Source organism: Andrena cerasifolii, chromosome 3 (genome assembly GCF_050908995.1).
Source record: "Andrena cerasifolii isolate SP2316 chromosome 3, iyAndCera1_principal, whole genome shotgun sequence".
NCBI lineage: Eukaryota > Metazoa > Arthropoda > Insecta > Hymenoptera > Andrenidae > Andrena > Andrena cerasifolii.
The window spans coordinates 8,807,027-8,822,394 of record NC_135120.1 but is presented as its reverse complement, the minus strand read 5'-3'; the positions used below and the strand labels follow the sequence as shown (position 1 = coordinate 8,822,394).

The 15,368-nt window shown below is 46.5% G+C and overlaps 2 protein-coding genes across 8 annotated transcripts in view; one reads left to right on the top strand and one right to left on the bottom strand.

Annotated features, from left to right (window-relative positions):
* The window catches only part of Gycbeta100b (guanylate cyclase soluble subunit beta-1-like), a 76,224-nt gene that overhangs the window by 27,775 nt on the left and 33,081 nt on the right, over positions 1-15,368 (bottom strand). The gene's annotated exons all lie outside the window — the stretch shown is intronic.
* Gycalpha99b (guanylate cyclase 1 soluble subunit alpha 2) overlaps positions 1-15,368 on the top strand; it is a 70,429-nt gene that overhangs the window by 30,530 nt on the left and 24,531 nt on the right. The window contains exons 1-2 of one of the 7 annotated variants that reach the window (XM_076808546.1): positions 9,778-10,150; positions 10,224-10,884. The exons of 4 other annotated variants lie outside the window; for them this stretch is intronic. In XM_076808546.1, the coding sequence (XP_076664661.1) occupies positions 10,645-10,884 (240 nt within the window). In that variant the 5' untranslated portion in view covers positions 9,778-10,150; positions 10,224-10,644. Of the gene's footprint in view, positions 1-9,777; positions 10,885-15,368 lie in introns of those variants that run through there. 2 more of the 7 variants (XM_076808547.1, XM_076808553.1) reach the window with 2 other exon arrangements.

The following is a 15,368-nucleotide window of genomic DNA, read 5'->3' as shown; positions in this document are numbered from 1 at the left end:
AGTTTCGGCGACGGATAAGCGATGTTGCAGCGCTTTTACAGGTCGAACAAGCAGAGATTTTACACGTCGCTTTATACGGGAGACGGGGGAAATGAGAGCCAGTGGGTAATAGGAGACAGTATAGTTTTAGCAATATTGTAAACCGAACGACGACATATTTCCGCCCGAAGGTATCGGTTCCCCCCCAACAATGATGCTAGGCATTTGTTTGTCTCGCTAGTCGCGTTCGTACCGGTGACAGAGAACGTTGTTTGTTCTGCACGTATTTCCTGTTAATTCTCGACAATTTGCATGGAAATAGTAAGTACAAAACTTTTGTCTAAAACCAGGGAAAGACAAATTGGAAGCTAGTAGTTACCGACCCATCGCCCTAACATGTAATATGTGAAAGACCGTGGAAAGGATAGTCAACAATAGACTTAGATGGTTTTTGGAAAGCAAAGGGTTTTTCGATATCCACCAGAGTGCTTTCAGACGGCACCGATCTACTCTTGACTCTCTGGTTGATCTGGAAACATGCTTACATGACGCACTCATCAACGACCAACACCTACTGGCAGTCTCACTGGACATTGAGAAGTGCTATGAAATGGTGTGGAGAAATAAAATCCTCCACATCTTACTCGAAAATGGGGTTGACGGATCTTAGCTAACTTTTATCAAAAACTTCCTCTTACAAGGAGAGGTTCCCAGCTGTCTGTGAAGCTGAAAAGTGACGATTCCTTGTTTGCCATTCTCACTGACTCCATGTCTGCTATTGAGGGAATTAAAGACTCCAGCAACGGTGACCACATCATCCAAGAGCTTCAAGAGACCCTCTTTAATCTAAAAAATCGGGGGAAAGAGATTATTTTAATCTGGATACCATCTCACGTGGGCATCGAAGGAAACGAAAAAGCTGATTCCCTAGCCAAGTCAGCATGCTCGCTACCAGTGCCTGAAGTTTCTACCCCTGTGTATTACAACGATCTTAAAGCCCCGATTCGTGTCGCAGTTAAGGCCCTATGGGATGACAAATGGAAAGAAATGGAATCTCTGGAAGAAATGGAATCTCTGGAAGAAATGGAATCTGGTTAGAAAATCGGAAAGACCAAGTGACACTCACTAGACTAAGAATCCGCCACACTCACTTGACCCACTCCCATCTCATTACCAAGAACGAACCAGCAGAATGTGATGTCCGCAAAGTACCTGTCCCCATCCAGCACATACTGACGGAATGCGCCAAGTACGCAATAAACCGAAATCAACATAAAATTGACACCGACCTGAAACAGATGTTCAACGATCCGGATATTTTCAACAATGTGCTCACCTTCGTTGAAGACATTCGAATCCGACAACTGATTTAGCGCCTGTGCTTACCAGTATCTGATATGTCTGAGCCCCAGGAACGTTTCTCTCTTTTCTTCTTTTTCTTTGTTTCACAAATTCAGATGATGACTAATTAACCTTATGCATTCACTGTAGTCGCTAATGACCATAGAAGTAGATGCGACTTAAAACACTTAATTAATAAAAAAAAAGTTTTGTCTATTGTATTTTGTTTAGGCCTTATTTGAAAGATCTGTAGTTAAGCTTTGATATGATAACTTCAATTTTGTGGTCGTTTCAAATGTTATTCTGCTATTTTTGCAGAAATAAAATAACGCTAATGGGGGTAATGAGAGTCAAGTGGCTCCTGACCCTACAAAAAGTTTGAATAGTGACAGCTTTTTCTGACACAGATGCCAGGAACTTGGAAACGGTTGCCACAGGTTGTGACACACAAAATAAGTACTTACACACGTCGCTTCTATAACTAAGTGCATCCACCTAATTAGAATACGTTAAACATTAATCAAATCATTAAATTTGATCGCTGTACGGATATTATGGATCTCTAATAATTGCTGTCCTTGTATTATTAGAAGAGAAGAATTTAATTTTGCTTTGTGCTACATAATTTTCTGCGTTCAGCTTTCGCAAAGGAGCCAGGGATTACCTTTTCACGAGACATCGCACAGTCGATGCGAATATCACGCGATCTTGATCGATATTCGCCACAGAGCAAAATTGATACGATAATAATGCAAAACGTGGCGTTATTTGCACTCGAGGAAATTGTTTCGCGAAATATGAAAGTCTAATGCGGAGAAAAATGTAGGCAGCTGCTCAGGTAGATGTTGCACCGAGAATTCCTGCTTCGTATTATTTACTGTCCTACAAAGAGCGGAATAATGTGCATACCGTGCTACGCGGGATCACTGCAGAAATCTGTGTATAAAGTTTGGGCGGAGTGATTTTTTTTTTTTTAAATTTAAAAATAAACCATTTTCTACATTCGCTGTGGAAATTGTTATTCAGAGACGGCCCGCATGGCGTTTGTTTTCGCATTCAGGAGCGTTTAAATCCGAATGAAATTGAATGCGAAGAAATAAGCTGTATGGCGTAGCGAGTATCGGTTTGTCGAAAATGAATTTCAGTTGCAATATTTGATAACCATGGCACCGATATTGTCAATAACACGTTCGCCGGAATTTCATTACACACTTTTGTTCCAATCTGGAGAAAAGCGAGATTGAAAAATTCGAGTATATTTGATAGAACCGCTAGGCACCGGCGCCAGCGATTAAGTTCGCTGAAAATCGAGGAGGATCGGTAGGTTCGTGTAACCTGTAACGTTCCCGTTAACGGCGATGTCGAAACGCAATTTCAGCGAAGCTCGTTGATGGTAAGGGGAAATAAGTGCGCGCGACAGCCTTTACTAAACCTTTGATATCCAATGGGAAATCTTGTGTGCTCTTCTATAAGTCTTTCTCATTTCTCCTCGGGGGAACATTTTTCAATACCAGCTCTTGCGACTACTTGCGCGATTTCTCAAGATAAAATGGACGCTAAGAAAAATATCTCGCGTTTCCCTTCTCGCACCATTCGTACATTTCCATCAATATGTTATTGCCGTTTAAACACGCTGCCTTCTATCTAAAATGTGTATCTCGGAACACCTACGGATTTCAAAGAATCTCATCGTATAAGCTTGCTGTACAGCGGATGGCATCTCAGGGGAGAAACCCCTCAAGTGCGTTTAATTGCCCTGCCAAGTTGCCTCGATCTATTGCACCCGCCGAAACACCAGTGAACTAGGGTCGAACCAATGCCGGCACGGCGAAACCCATTTCAATATCCAAGACCAGCTTCCAACCCAGGACTAACCGCAACATACGATCCCTTTGAATTTTCAGGATTACTCATAACCCGCTCGCTCACACCCTCACTCGCGTCACGGTTTGTAATATCCGCCATGCTATAAAACAGCATCCATCCTATTCATACTTGGCACACGCAATAATTCGTCAGGAATTCATTTCGACTTGCATCAACTTAGTTAATTCGAACTACCCTCGGCTGGATTTTACCTATTCAAATACTATTCAACGTGTCCTAAACATTCCTCGAGGAGCATTGAGTTAGTTAGATCATAAACTTTGGTCACTCTTATACTTTGTTCAATTCGCTGGAGTGTCAATTTTCCTTCAATTGGATTGGTAACGTGTACGCAGTGGGAGCGTTTCCTTGTGCAGTATCTATTCGTTATTTGGAGCTTCTTTTGATTTGGCGTAATGCGTCCCAACTTTCTCCCACTTACAATGACATACAACGTCTTTTGTTGGCTAACTTTTGGAAGAGGAGCTCTCGAGATTGCCTGAGATTCTCTCCGATCTGATCAAGCGGTCGAACTTAACCGATCTTGACCCCCAGAAATGGCACAGGACGTGTAGAGACTTGGTGAAAAGTTATGACAGTGGGTGGAATTAGATTCCATACGGTCGAAGCGCGTTGAGGCGTACAGGAGCGACGAGGGTGTCCAGGCGGGGGTGATCGAGTTTGATTCAGGTTTATCAGAGATCGGGTGGACAAGGTCGGAGCTAATCAGCCCAAGTTCCGGAAGTATAGACACAGGTCGGGCCGATGGAAACTTGCCGGAACCGCTCCGGACGAATCGGTGTGGGTCGAAATAGCTCGGGGCGTGTCCAGCAAAGTCAACGAGGGTCTAAGTCGATTGAGGACATTTAGATAAGTTGCGGGCGGGTATCTGCCCTAATACATAAACATGCGACTTAGCCGTGGAGTCTCGTGAAAATACGGGGGAATTTACCAGAAGCGTAGGACCTATTCCTCGAATGAAACATTCACGACTTCGTTATTTAATTTGTATAGTGACAGTGGAGCTCCTCGTTTAACAAATACGTAGGGGGTGTAACGCAATACCACTTCGGGAATGGATTCAGCACCTAAAGATAACAAGTTCGTACGAACATATGCCCTTCTACATACAGGGAACTCTGCTATCTCAACAATGCTCTTCACAATCCGAACCAACCTGACTCGGCTGCTTGTAAATGCTAAATACCCCACGTGTCCAGCATCGTACTTTCTTCTTTCCCCATTTTTCAAGAACGAAGGAAGCATCGACGAAGCAAGAGATCGGGAAATTGAATACCACTGTGGAGCTTCTGGAGCTTCTCCAGGAATTGTTCATTATTTAAGCCCTTCCCCTGGAGTTTGCAGCGCGCCGACGGAATCAACACGGTCGAAAGCATCGATCCAGCCTCAAGTGAGCTTTGATTCATTGCCGGATGAAACTGTCGGCGAACTTGTATGGTACGAATCTCGATAACTGTACACGTGTAAAGGGAATGCACGTGGCGGATAGTCGGGGGCCACTCTGCCGTACTTTCCTGGCACTGACGGCGAGGCGAAGTTTGAAACGCGCCTCGCAGACGATCAAATTCAAAGTTCCGACGCATTACGAATCAAACAAAGTACGCTGCAAGTTCCGCGCCCCCGTTGTTGACGAAGTTCTGGGTCGGGGCACTTAGGCGAGGCGCGTCAACAGCACCCTGCTCGATGAAAGAACCGTGTCATCTACCGGAAACAGAGCCTTTATTGCACGTGCCGGCTGGAAATGTAGCTGATTACAGTTTAAAGCTCTCTGCGCAGCCGAAGGGAGTTAATTTTCTCGAGCGAAGCGATGCATTACGATTACAGGATTCCAGGGCGGAAGGCAGCGGAGATTCCTGTTTCAGGCGAAACTGTTCCTTCGGTTGTAGAATGTGTACAGGAGTTTGCAACGAGATAAGAATTTTTGTTTAGGTTAAAGCGTGCCGTAAATATCGATCCGCTATAAAAGAAAGCAATCAAGGCGGACCAGTTTTATAGTCCGCCTCATAGATATAGCGCCGAGTCGGAATTACGTTTTTCGCCGCACTGGGTGTCAAAGGTTTAAACTAGAACGGCATTTTATTGCTCTTCGTGGCGATGGGTCCCAAGAGTGCGTGATAAAATGCAGAACTATCGTTAGGTTTTGCACTCTTGAGGACTGCTCCAGTTTGCAAGGATTTAGTGGTGGACGCTTTCAATATAGTTCGGGTAAGACTTGATCTTATATCCTGAAGGGTATATATCTTTACAACACAGCCGCGTGGTCGTAAAATAACAGAATATTATTCAAGAACTGTTGGGGAAGCAGAACCCAGCATAAAGTAGTAAGGAACTTTATACTTTAATAGCGATGATATTCTCGCAATCAGTTAACATTCGTCGAATTCTAGTAAGTGGCCGCTTGTTCTCCTGCAGTTTTCATTCCGCGAGCGTACAACTACTTTCATCGGTTCAATGGCAGCGTTTACATCGAACTTCCAACGATCTTCGACTGTTGCTTCATCCGAACTTTCACAGAACATTTGCTTTCGGTACACCCATTTCTCCACGTCACGTCGCGGTCGAGTTTGAGGATTTGTGCAATGGCTAATAATTCTCTAGGGTCGGCGCTGGCTTTTGCTTCGGGTTGTTTCTCTCTCGAACTTCCAAGATTCCCGATGGAATTTCACAATTCCTTCTTTTATCGGCGTCAAAGTAGAACGATGCGCATTCGAAACGCTTTTCAAGTATTTCCACGGCAAACACGCGCCCCCCGCTCTCTCGACACAAGATATCCGGTATTCCGCGAACGTCACTCTTGTTTATAGGTCCCGTACAAAGGATTTCTATTACAGGCTTGCGCGCAGCGCGCAATTAAAGCCTGCTGCTCGCGCGTCGCTATTTAGTTGGCCGCAAATTTCTGCATTTACTAGACACTGGATGCGCCCCTACTCCGTTCCGTTTTGCTGAGAGATTATTGTACTGGTCTGGCATTTACTGCGAGCAAGTACCGCCACCGACTTTGCAGTACCTGCGTCCATTCGCGCCGCCCATGAAGTATTAGTTCCTTAATTAAATTAATACCGAGCACTGTTTTCTATGCGCCGCGAGCCGTCGCTCCACCGCGAAAAAGAATGAAACGTTTCGCCACGGCTTTGTGCACGGAGCAATAAATTAATTCCCGGTCGTCTGCAACGTGATTATAAACGGTGGAAAATGAGCCGGGCCAGAGTTTCGATGTTTCAATAACCGAGCATCCGCGTTGGATTTACATACGCGGCGCTCAGCGTTATCCCGCCGAGATGTCTAGTATTTTTCGCCAGCGAAGGATATACAGATTTTCGGAGGAACAATATTGCAGGCATTAAGAGTATCGATCGCGCGCCGCTATTGTCTGCTTGCCTATCTAATGTCGCCCTAGAGAAGCGTAACAAGCTATAAAAGCGGCACTTATTTTCTCAGTGTCGTCCTGCTTTTCCTGTGCCACCGATATGCAACTTCATCTATCTGTGTGTTGCTTGCATCTGGCACGATGGTCCTCCACTGGCGCCTAAACTTGCAGTTCCTTCGGGAAGAAAGAAGTTCCAAGCGCAGATTAGCAGTCGAATTAGGCTGCGTCGATCTTCCTCTGCTTACTGAAGCGCAAGTAGTACAAACACATATAGAGGCATACGTGACACATAAGCGCGACAGGAAAAGGACGAGGTCGTCATTATTCTTGTGGTATTCGCGAAATGCCATCCAGATCTGTTTATAATATTTCATAAGCTGTTTAATCAAACTCAGTGACTTAGTTACGTGAGTAGTTGAAGAAATATTGACGTGGAAGAATAGCGTATGCACCACTGTTTACAGAATTATGAACAAACATTCTACGTTATTATTCATAGTCCCTCATTTTCAAGAAACATACAATGAATAAAAGGAACTACATCAGCAGTGCCACCCGAATGGAAAGTTATATTTTGCTTGAGCGTGGTTGATTATTTGGCCTACAGTTTCGTGGAAAGCGTGAACGCACGTTTTAGCGAGAGAGAATTCATGAATTTCATCATCGTGGGGCAAAATGAGCGGCGAAGCAATATCAGTTCGACGAAACCTATTACAAAATGTAATTTCCATTCGTGTCTACCTTTCTTCGGAATTACTGTTTTCCACAGCTTCGACGTTCTCATTTTCATATAGAACTTTTCCAATATGATACATTCTATTAATTCAGTAATATATTTTTACATCTACCCCGCATCAACTCTCACAAATATCGTTCTAATTGTCAATCTGCACAGCTGTCTGTTTAAACTTGTCGGTAATTCCACCATTCTTCCTTATACCATATCAATTTAATATTCTGTTACATCACTTAAGCTCCATTTGCCAGTCACCCTCAATATATAGCTGATGGAGGTACACTCAAACTTTTAATTGGTTGCAAATGTTTGTAATAACGTTATTTACCCGCGCCAGCGAGCTCCTGATGCTCCTAAATTCTAAAGTACCTACCCCTCTTGACGCTCTCTACGTTACTAAAGGAGTGTTTGACAGAAAAATTGCAGTACAACGTTGACGATTACCAGGTAAATGCAAGAGTTTACAGGAATTACAGATTGCAAAAGTCTTAACGCAAGTATCCCTTCGGCGTCGTTATTAGGTACCTAATAACAGAGGAAACGCCTCGGCAACGTCAGCGCGCACGCGACCCGTTACGCTTCACATTATTGAAAATTGTTTGACCATCGGAAGATTCCATTAGCAGGTCTGAAGCATTAGGTACACCCACTTTGCATGATATTTCATTCCCCCCGCTCGCAGGGGAGCTCCCACGGTGATATTCAGAAATATCCACGTCGATTGCAGGCTTCGAGGTATTCCTGTGAAATTAGCTCAAATTGCGATCCTCCGGGACGGCACAAAGAAATGGCGGCCCATTTTGATAAGGGGAGAGCCCCGTCGAGGGGACGGCGGAGGAAAAAATACGGAAAAGTAAGTGCGCCGCTGGTAAAAGGACCCGTACGTCCCTTATTCTTATTCCTCTTTTTTTCCCCCTCCCTCGTCAGGACGAAAGAAAGATGAAGATTCGCTCGGCTAAAGGCGGTGACGGAACAGTGTTATTAGAGTTGCAAAGAATCTGTCGTTTCAAGGCATTGCCTTCCAGCAAGATGGAGTTCTTTGCCTCGCTCGGCATTAAATATGTACGGATGCAAAAGGAGTGTGTACGTCGGACGAGGAAGACGGAAACGGTGCTTCGATCTAGCAAAATCCTGAGATTCGAAGGGACGAAGAGCGGAAGGGCGAAAGTGTTATTACCTACCTAGAACGAGCCGCGGTCGAAAGTTTAAAACATTCCGACGAACTTCCATGATCGATGATAGTCTGCGCTATTATTCCTGATAAAGGAGAGGGGGGGGGGGAGAGAGCGTTTCTTGACGCGATGGAACGTATCGAAGAAAAGTTGCACAATGTGAAAGAGGCAATCGTATGGCGATCCCTTGGTAGGTGGATTTCTATATGTGGCTTATTACGACTTCTTTGTGCATCCAGCTGCTTTGCGGATGTAGCCGCTACTTTTACCTCGTTGAAATCGAATTACGTCTTTCTCTTTGCGGCGCAATAGGGCCTCTTTGGGAGAATTAATGGAATAATACTGCACCATTATCTTTTAAACGAAATCATGTACGTTTTGACATTTTTCTAGCTCGTAACTTGTACCTTGAACGCGATCATACGTTCTCCTTTTCTTCCACTATTGCGTTATACCATGCTGGCTTTGATAGAAAGATTCGTTGTATTTAACAAAGTCATTTGTACGTGCCATCTTGAATTTTGATCAGTACAAGACTACGAATTCTCGTGAAATTAAGTCTGCGAACGGTTCAGTTTGAAGGAAACTCCATACTCTGTGCCGGAGACACTTTGAATCCCCGGTTCCGAGTCCATGACCTAGACCATCTATCGGGAACTTCAAACGATACCACAATAGTTTCAAAGACATCGTGGTAACGACAGTTGCCGCGCTACTTTGTGCACACGGCAAAGCTTTGTCGAAAGGAACAAGCACCCAGAACAGACCACGTGTGGAAACAAGGTTCTCGGAGGATGGCGGAGCCGAATTCCGATCGACAGCCAGCTCGAGCTTGTCAATCGCCTCATTGAGCGAGCTCCGGCCGTCGGAGCGGGGCCGAGGGAAAAGAGCGGCACGGAAGGGCTTGTGTTTCTGTAAATTTCGCGCGAAACAAGCAACGTTAGGGATGTGGAACGGGGGTAGGCGAGCAGAGAGAGGCAGGCGGTAGGGCAGGCAAGTAGGGCAGAGGGAGCAGGTTTTCGTTTGCGGTTGAAAGAGCTGCAAGCAAAGAGAAAAAGCCGCCTCCTTTCTCTCTCCCTCTCCGGGTAGGTTGAGAGGGGCTGAAAATTCGCGCAGGCGTTTCCACCACCGTCCATCGTGGCGCCTCGACGCTCCTCGAGCCCCCGAACACCCGCGCTAGTATCCACCACCGCGCCCCTCTCACCCCGTGCACCCCCTTGCCGACGAAACGGCGGCTCGGCGCTGCTCGCTGCGCCTCGGTCAATCCGCGACTAGTATGGCGCTACGCGCTCCGACACGGCATCGTACGTAGCGTGCTTGCCAATCGACGGCCGATCGTGCATCGCGATTACTACTTTGCTGGGGGAAAAGCAGGGGGGAACGCGCGCGAACCTATTCGCAAATCGTCAAGGACTGCTTGGTCGCGCCACGGTATTTGGACAGAGTCGGAGGAACGTCGTTCCGCCGCGCCAGGGCAAAAAGTAAACACGAGAGAAAAAGGAGAGGAATCCTCATCCGCGTCCAGCGTTGTTTTCTCAGTGGTGCGCTTGTTCGAGCGGACGGGCAGCGAGTGACAGAGGCGGAGGGTGAGCGCGAGTTAGGGGCTAGAACGTAACCGCGTGTACCGCCGTTGACCCGGTGAGCTGATCGTAGAGAGGACGCCGGGCGGTAAGTGCTGATTGCATTGCGGTAACACGGACTGCGATAAACGAGCGCGCGCCAGTAATAAGTGAAATGATAGCGTCGTCAGCCGCGGCCTGGGACACGAGGGTGAATAGTAGTTGCGGCAGGTGTCTGGTCCGGCACGGGCTCTGAGGCAACGATGCCAGAGGATCGGTTCGTGACACGAGGACCAGATAGGGCAGCGAGGAGCAAACGGGCGCGCACATATCGCTAAAGCCGATTGGCAGGGGAGGAAACTGTGGCGTTAAGGAAGCGAGATAGGGTGAGCAAGAGAGAGAGGGGGAGAGAAAGAGAGAGAGAGAGAGAAAGGCTCTGTGTGTCAACTGCACAGCTGATCGCTGATAAACATGAGAGTGCCGCGTGACGCGTCCGTTCGCAATTAACCACCGTAACATTTGCACGACCCTTCCCGCTAGTTAGAGAGCCTCGTGCACCCGAATCGCCGGCAGCAATCTCTTTGAAAGCTGACCAACATCAAAATGGCATGTCCTTTTTCACGGGAGCGATTCAAAACGAGCTGCGACGAGGGAAGCGGAAAGGAGAGCAACAGTCGGCCGAGAATCGGCAGATTCGGGCGGGACGGCGGTGGAAAGTCCAGGCAAGCCTCCTTCGAAGTCACGTCGTTGCTGATGAGAGAGGAGACCGAGGACGCCGAGGACACGCAGACCCTAAACTTGAAGCACCTGAGGTCCGCCGTTCTCGTCCTGACGAATCCATCGGTATCGAACTCACGTTTCCCTATTTTACACACTCTTTCACGACCTTACAGCTCGCGAACACGAACGAACACCTTGCACGTAGCCCGCGAGACAAAGGAATCATACGATTGGTTTCCCAGGTACCGACGAGAACGCGGCTCGAGAAACTTGGAACAGAGGCGAAGTTTCTTCTCCGGCGAAGGGGACAAAGACTGGCAACTCGAGCGAGTTCCTCTCGTCCAGTTTGTCATCTCTCTATCAATTTTTCATAAAGCTCTTCGAGTCAATTCTCCCCATTCGCTTTCTTTACGCACTCCGTGCACTTATCGCCGCAATGTACCCTGTCGCGATTACGAATATAAGCTGCATGGGCTATCGCGTCTATTGTCCACTGGCTAGATCATATTTTAGGATTAAACGTAAGAAAACAATGTTGTACAACGCCGACCTGAATATACTTTGCGAGAGAGTAGTAGCAAAAGTACAAACCGCGGTGTACACTTCTGCGTTTTGTACTTTTGTTGTAGTCTCCCCGTAACGCATGTTTGCGTCTACGTTTATGAAACATTTTCTCCCTTCTAGTCTTCGTTTGGCCGAGAAAACTGACAATAGACTATATAAGCGATGAAGTTACAGTCACCTTTGATACGCTACTATTCGAAGATCCTTTTAGAGGTCCCTGGAGACAAGAATCAAGGGATATCCAGTGTCATCTCTTCGGATGGAGCCAATATCCAATTACCGCGTCTTTTATGCCAGTTATCGATCAGCGTCTGATTAAACAAAATAGCAACCGTTTCGCGGGAACCGAAATGTCACTTCTTCTAGAAGAAGGAAGCTCCCCGTTCGTACATCCACGATCCGTCGAACGTGCTCAGAAGAGAGACAAAAAATGTATCAAATCGCTCAATGCCTCGCATTCGCGAAATCATCTCACGCAATGGAGCAGAACAGGCAACGTGTTTCATGGCCGCCGTAGCCGTTTCGTTATTAAACCCGATAAGATCACCAGGCATCGTTCCCCGAGAAATACGAGCAACATTCTGCTGTGTGATACAAATTAGAATTCTTCCACGGCGAAGCATAGGGTCGGAAATGTGCACTAAACGCGCACGAATGGTTGTTCCTGTTTCGTTCTTCCTCTCGCAGCGACACGGTCTCAAAAGTTCTTTCGATTTAACAACGGCAAAACAACGATCCCTCTGCTTATAAAAATACTTTGGCGAATCTTTTCACGCCGCAGCACAACAAAAAAAACTCCTGACAGCTTTAAGCGCGTGCGAGTGCTCTAGAGATCAATGGCTCCGCGGCCGATACGTTTCACGGTTTTCCATTTTCCCCAGTCATCTTCTGTTTCAACGTGCACCAAAATACAACGAAATACAATGGAGTCAAATTTTCCTCTGTAAACGATGTTCGGAAAACATTTCACGATGTTACCGTTGTATCCGAAAAGCTTGCTTTCAACAAAGTTTTGATTATTTTTCGGCGAACGTCACGTATCTGGGGTTTTTCGTCCCTCTTTTGGGAGACGCGAAGGTTACCCTTATCTTCCCCTTCTTCGAGAGGAAAATATATCACGTTTTCTTGTGCAAGTTACTTGGCAGTAATTCAAAAGAATTCCAGGGTGGAAGTCCACGGAACGAGGTGCAATCTTGTCGAAAAACAGTAAAAGTAGGTGAATGATAATATCAATGCACATCGGTGATTAACTTCCACGGGATTCTGCTTCAAGTTAACAATAAGTCTATTAAGCGCCTAACCATTCAAGCTGGGAAAAATTAGCATCCCCGTCGTCTTAACATCGTGCGATCGGTAACTGTGCGCATTAGCTATCGCCGCCTGCATTTCATCCCAGACAAAACACTGGCGACTGAAAAATTTAATAGCGCCATAAGACGATCGTTCAAGCTTTATTCGGTGTCCAGACAAATGGCAGTTTTTCGAATGGTAACGGCGAAGAAAACCGCGTGAAACTCAAGAGGCAGTGCTCCACGTTTGTATACGAATTTATAAAGAATGTAATCCTCGCTAATGGTCGTACACGATTGATCGGGAATTAATGGTCGCCCACTGTTCCTCGCTCTTCGAAAGATCTGTCCTAAAACCGGCATGCTTTTAACGAGGGCGTCGTTCAGACTCGAATAAAATCGTTCACGGAGAGAAAGAGAGAGAGAGAAGAAAAAGGGTATTGTCGTTCGAACGGCGTGCACTTTTTCCCATCATGAAATTCCCATTAGTTTTGTATCAATCCGTCGTGCTCGCGAAAGGGGGGGAGGGTATCGATTTCGAACGAGGAAATCTCGAATAATGCTTCGGCATTTAACATTCGCGGAACGATACCTCGTATGTTTCAGCTGCTCGTCTATTTGGCCAGGGAGAGTAACACGAGCTAACACGTAATATGAATTTCAAATTAGAAGCGCTCCGTTCGCTAAAATTGCGCATATTGCCCGGTGCGTTTCAGCAACCGGTACTTAATTCGAATTTGATACCTCGAACTTACCGACTCCGGCGTCGATTTACATTTCGAGCGCCCAACAACTTTTCGCGACGGGTTCCGGGGCTTGGCTGAGATGAAGATTCATATTCATGCTCGGCTCTCGCAAATTCCGGACTCTGATATTCCTTGCATCTAAAATATCACCTATTCAGATAGTCTGATCCGCGCCGCAACCGAAAACTCTTCGTCCCTATTGTCCCGCAATCAATAGGATAACCGGAATGTATAATTTCTGGACGACCTCTCTCTCTTCTCGTGCTATCGGTGAGGATTTCCACTACTCGTCTCCTCCGTCAGTTCTCTGTAACAGTTCTGAGGCTGCGAGTAGCGAGCACTCTCACTGATCGAAGACGTTAACACTTTCTGATGGTAGATCAGAGGAAAGCACAGTTGCCAAGGCGGTAACGTTATCCACAAATCCGCAAGGAGCCAATATCGCCAGCATTACCTTGCATATCCAACCTCGGAGCGCGGTCCGTTCCCACCGCCAAGTGATCCGCCGGCGGAGTCGCTTCAAGTAGGTCGATGCAACTCAGAAGAAACAAAATTCCTCGCTGCTGGATGTTTAATAGCGATCCACAGGGGTAGTAACCTGTTGAGTCGGTGACACCTCATCGGCATAAACATCAATGGAACCGCGGCGTTCCTGATGAAGGCGATAGGACCCCTTGGTTTTCGTTTCGCATAACCTTCCATTCCCTCTGAAAGCGAACTGGTCCGATGCCGCGTTGTTTAATCGAACGGATAATACAGCTCCGAGCGGGGTTTCCAGGGTTCGTGCGGTTACACCCACCTCAGTTGGAATAACCGCAGCTCGAAGTAGCTGCCCCCCGATGCAAATCGATGTGTATCATAATTGCCGCGTGATTTCGCAGAGGATTGTCGTCCATTAGTCAATTGCGCTTTGGGCAGCGGATTTGGGAGGCGACAAAAGAGGCGAGCCGAAGGAACAAATGAAATATCGTTGGAGCATCGTCAATAGGTACTCGTTGATTGAAATGGGATTTTCACCCCTTCGACGATAACAGCCTGAAGCTGGATGGTATATTTCTAAACCGATCTGAAGTGTAACATTAATCGTGCTTATGCTCCATTATGTTCCTACTTGCTGGTGTTACGCGATAATGGATCCCTGTATTGTGTATCGCATCCGTTTCCAGAGTTGATCCCACAGTTCGTAAATGAAGCGAATTATAAACTTTACGCGCGGGAATTAGGGCCGATAACGCGACCGAGATTGCTTCGCGGTCCATTCTTCATGTTTGAACAGCCCGAAAGCGCAAGCACATTCGCCGCGTTTTGCTTTCGTTAATAGAACCTTCCGCGGTGTTTTATTAAATTTTCGTTCTTCGTACGGCGGTTTCGGTTGGAATTCATGCAAAAGGTGCATTTCGGTGTAGGATTCGCGCTCGGAATTGTTTTCCAGCGCAAACACCGCCGCACGCGAATAAAAAAAAAACGCGTTGCCGGTTTTCATTTCACGTCTGAGCGTCCGAAGCAAGCAATCTGTTACATTGTACAGTTTCAAATCTGGATCGATGTATCTGAAATTAGGCGGGCAAAGTGTCTGCTGATTTTTATCGTACATTGGATACAATACAGCGGGTAGAGGAAATACAGATGGAAAGCTTACCCTCTTCACGCTCTGTGTGTCCTTCGCTGCATTCTCTCGCTAGTCTCTAAACGCTCGCTCTAAGCACTCCCTTAACGCTCTCTCTACTCGCCGCTCGCATTACGGTGCTATACTACTGCTCTCACAGCGCACTGACCGCCCCTAAGACCCCTCTTACCTCCGGAGATGTACTTACTGCCACCATTTATTCAATTCTCAAGCACACACGCCTCTTGAATCTTTATTTTCTAAATATCCCCGTCATACTTAACGCCACAGAAAGATTCTCGCATTCTCACAGCCAGCGCTACGCTCACTCAGGGGTGAACTTATTTCTCGTGCTAGATTTAGAGAAGCCAGACGATAGATTATTCCTTTGAATTTATGTGA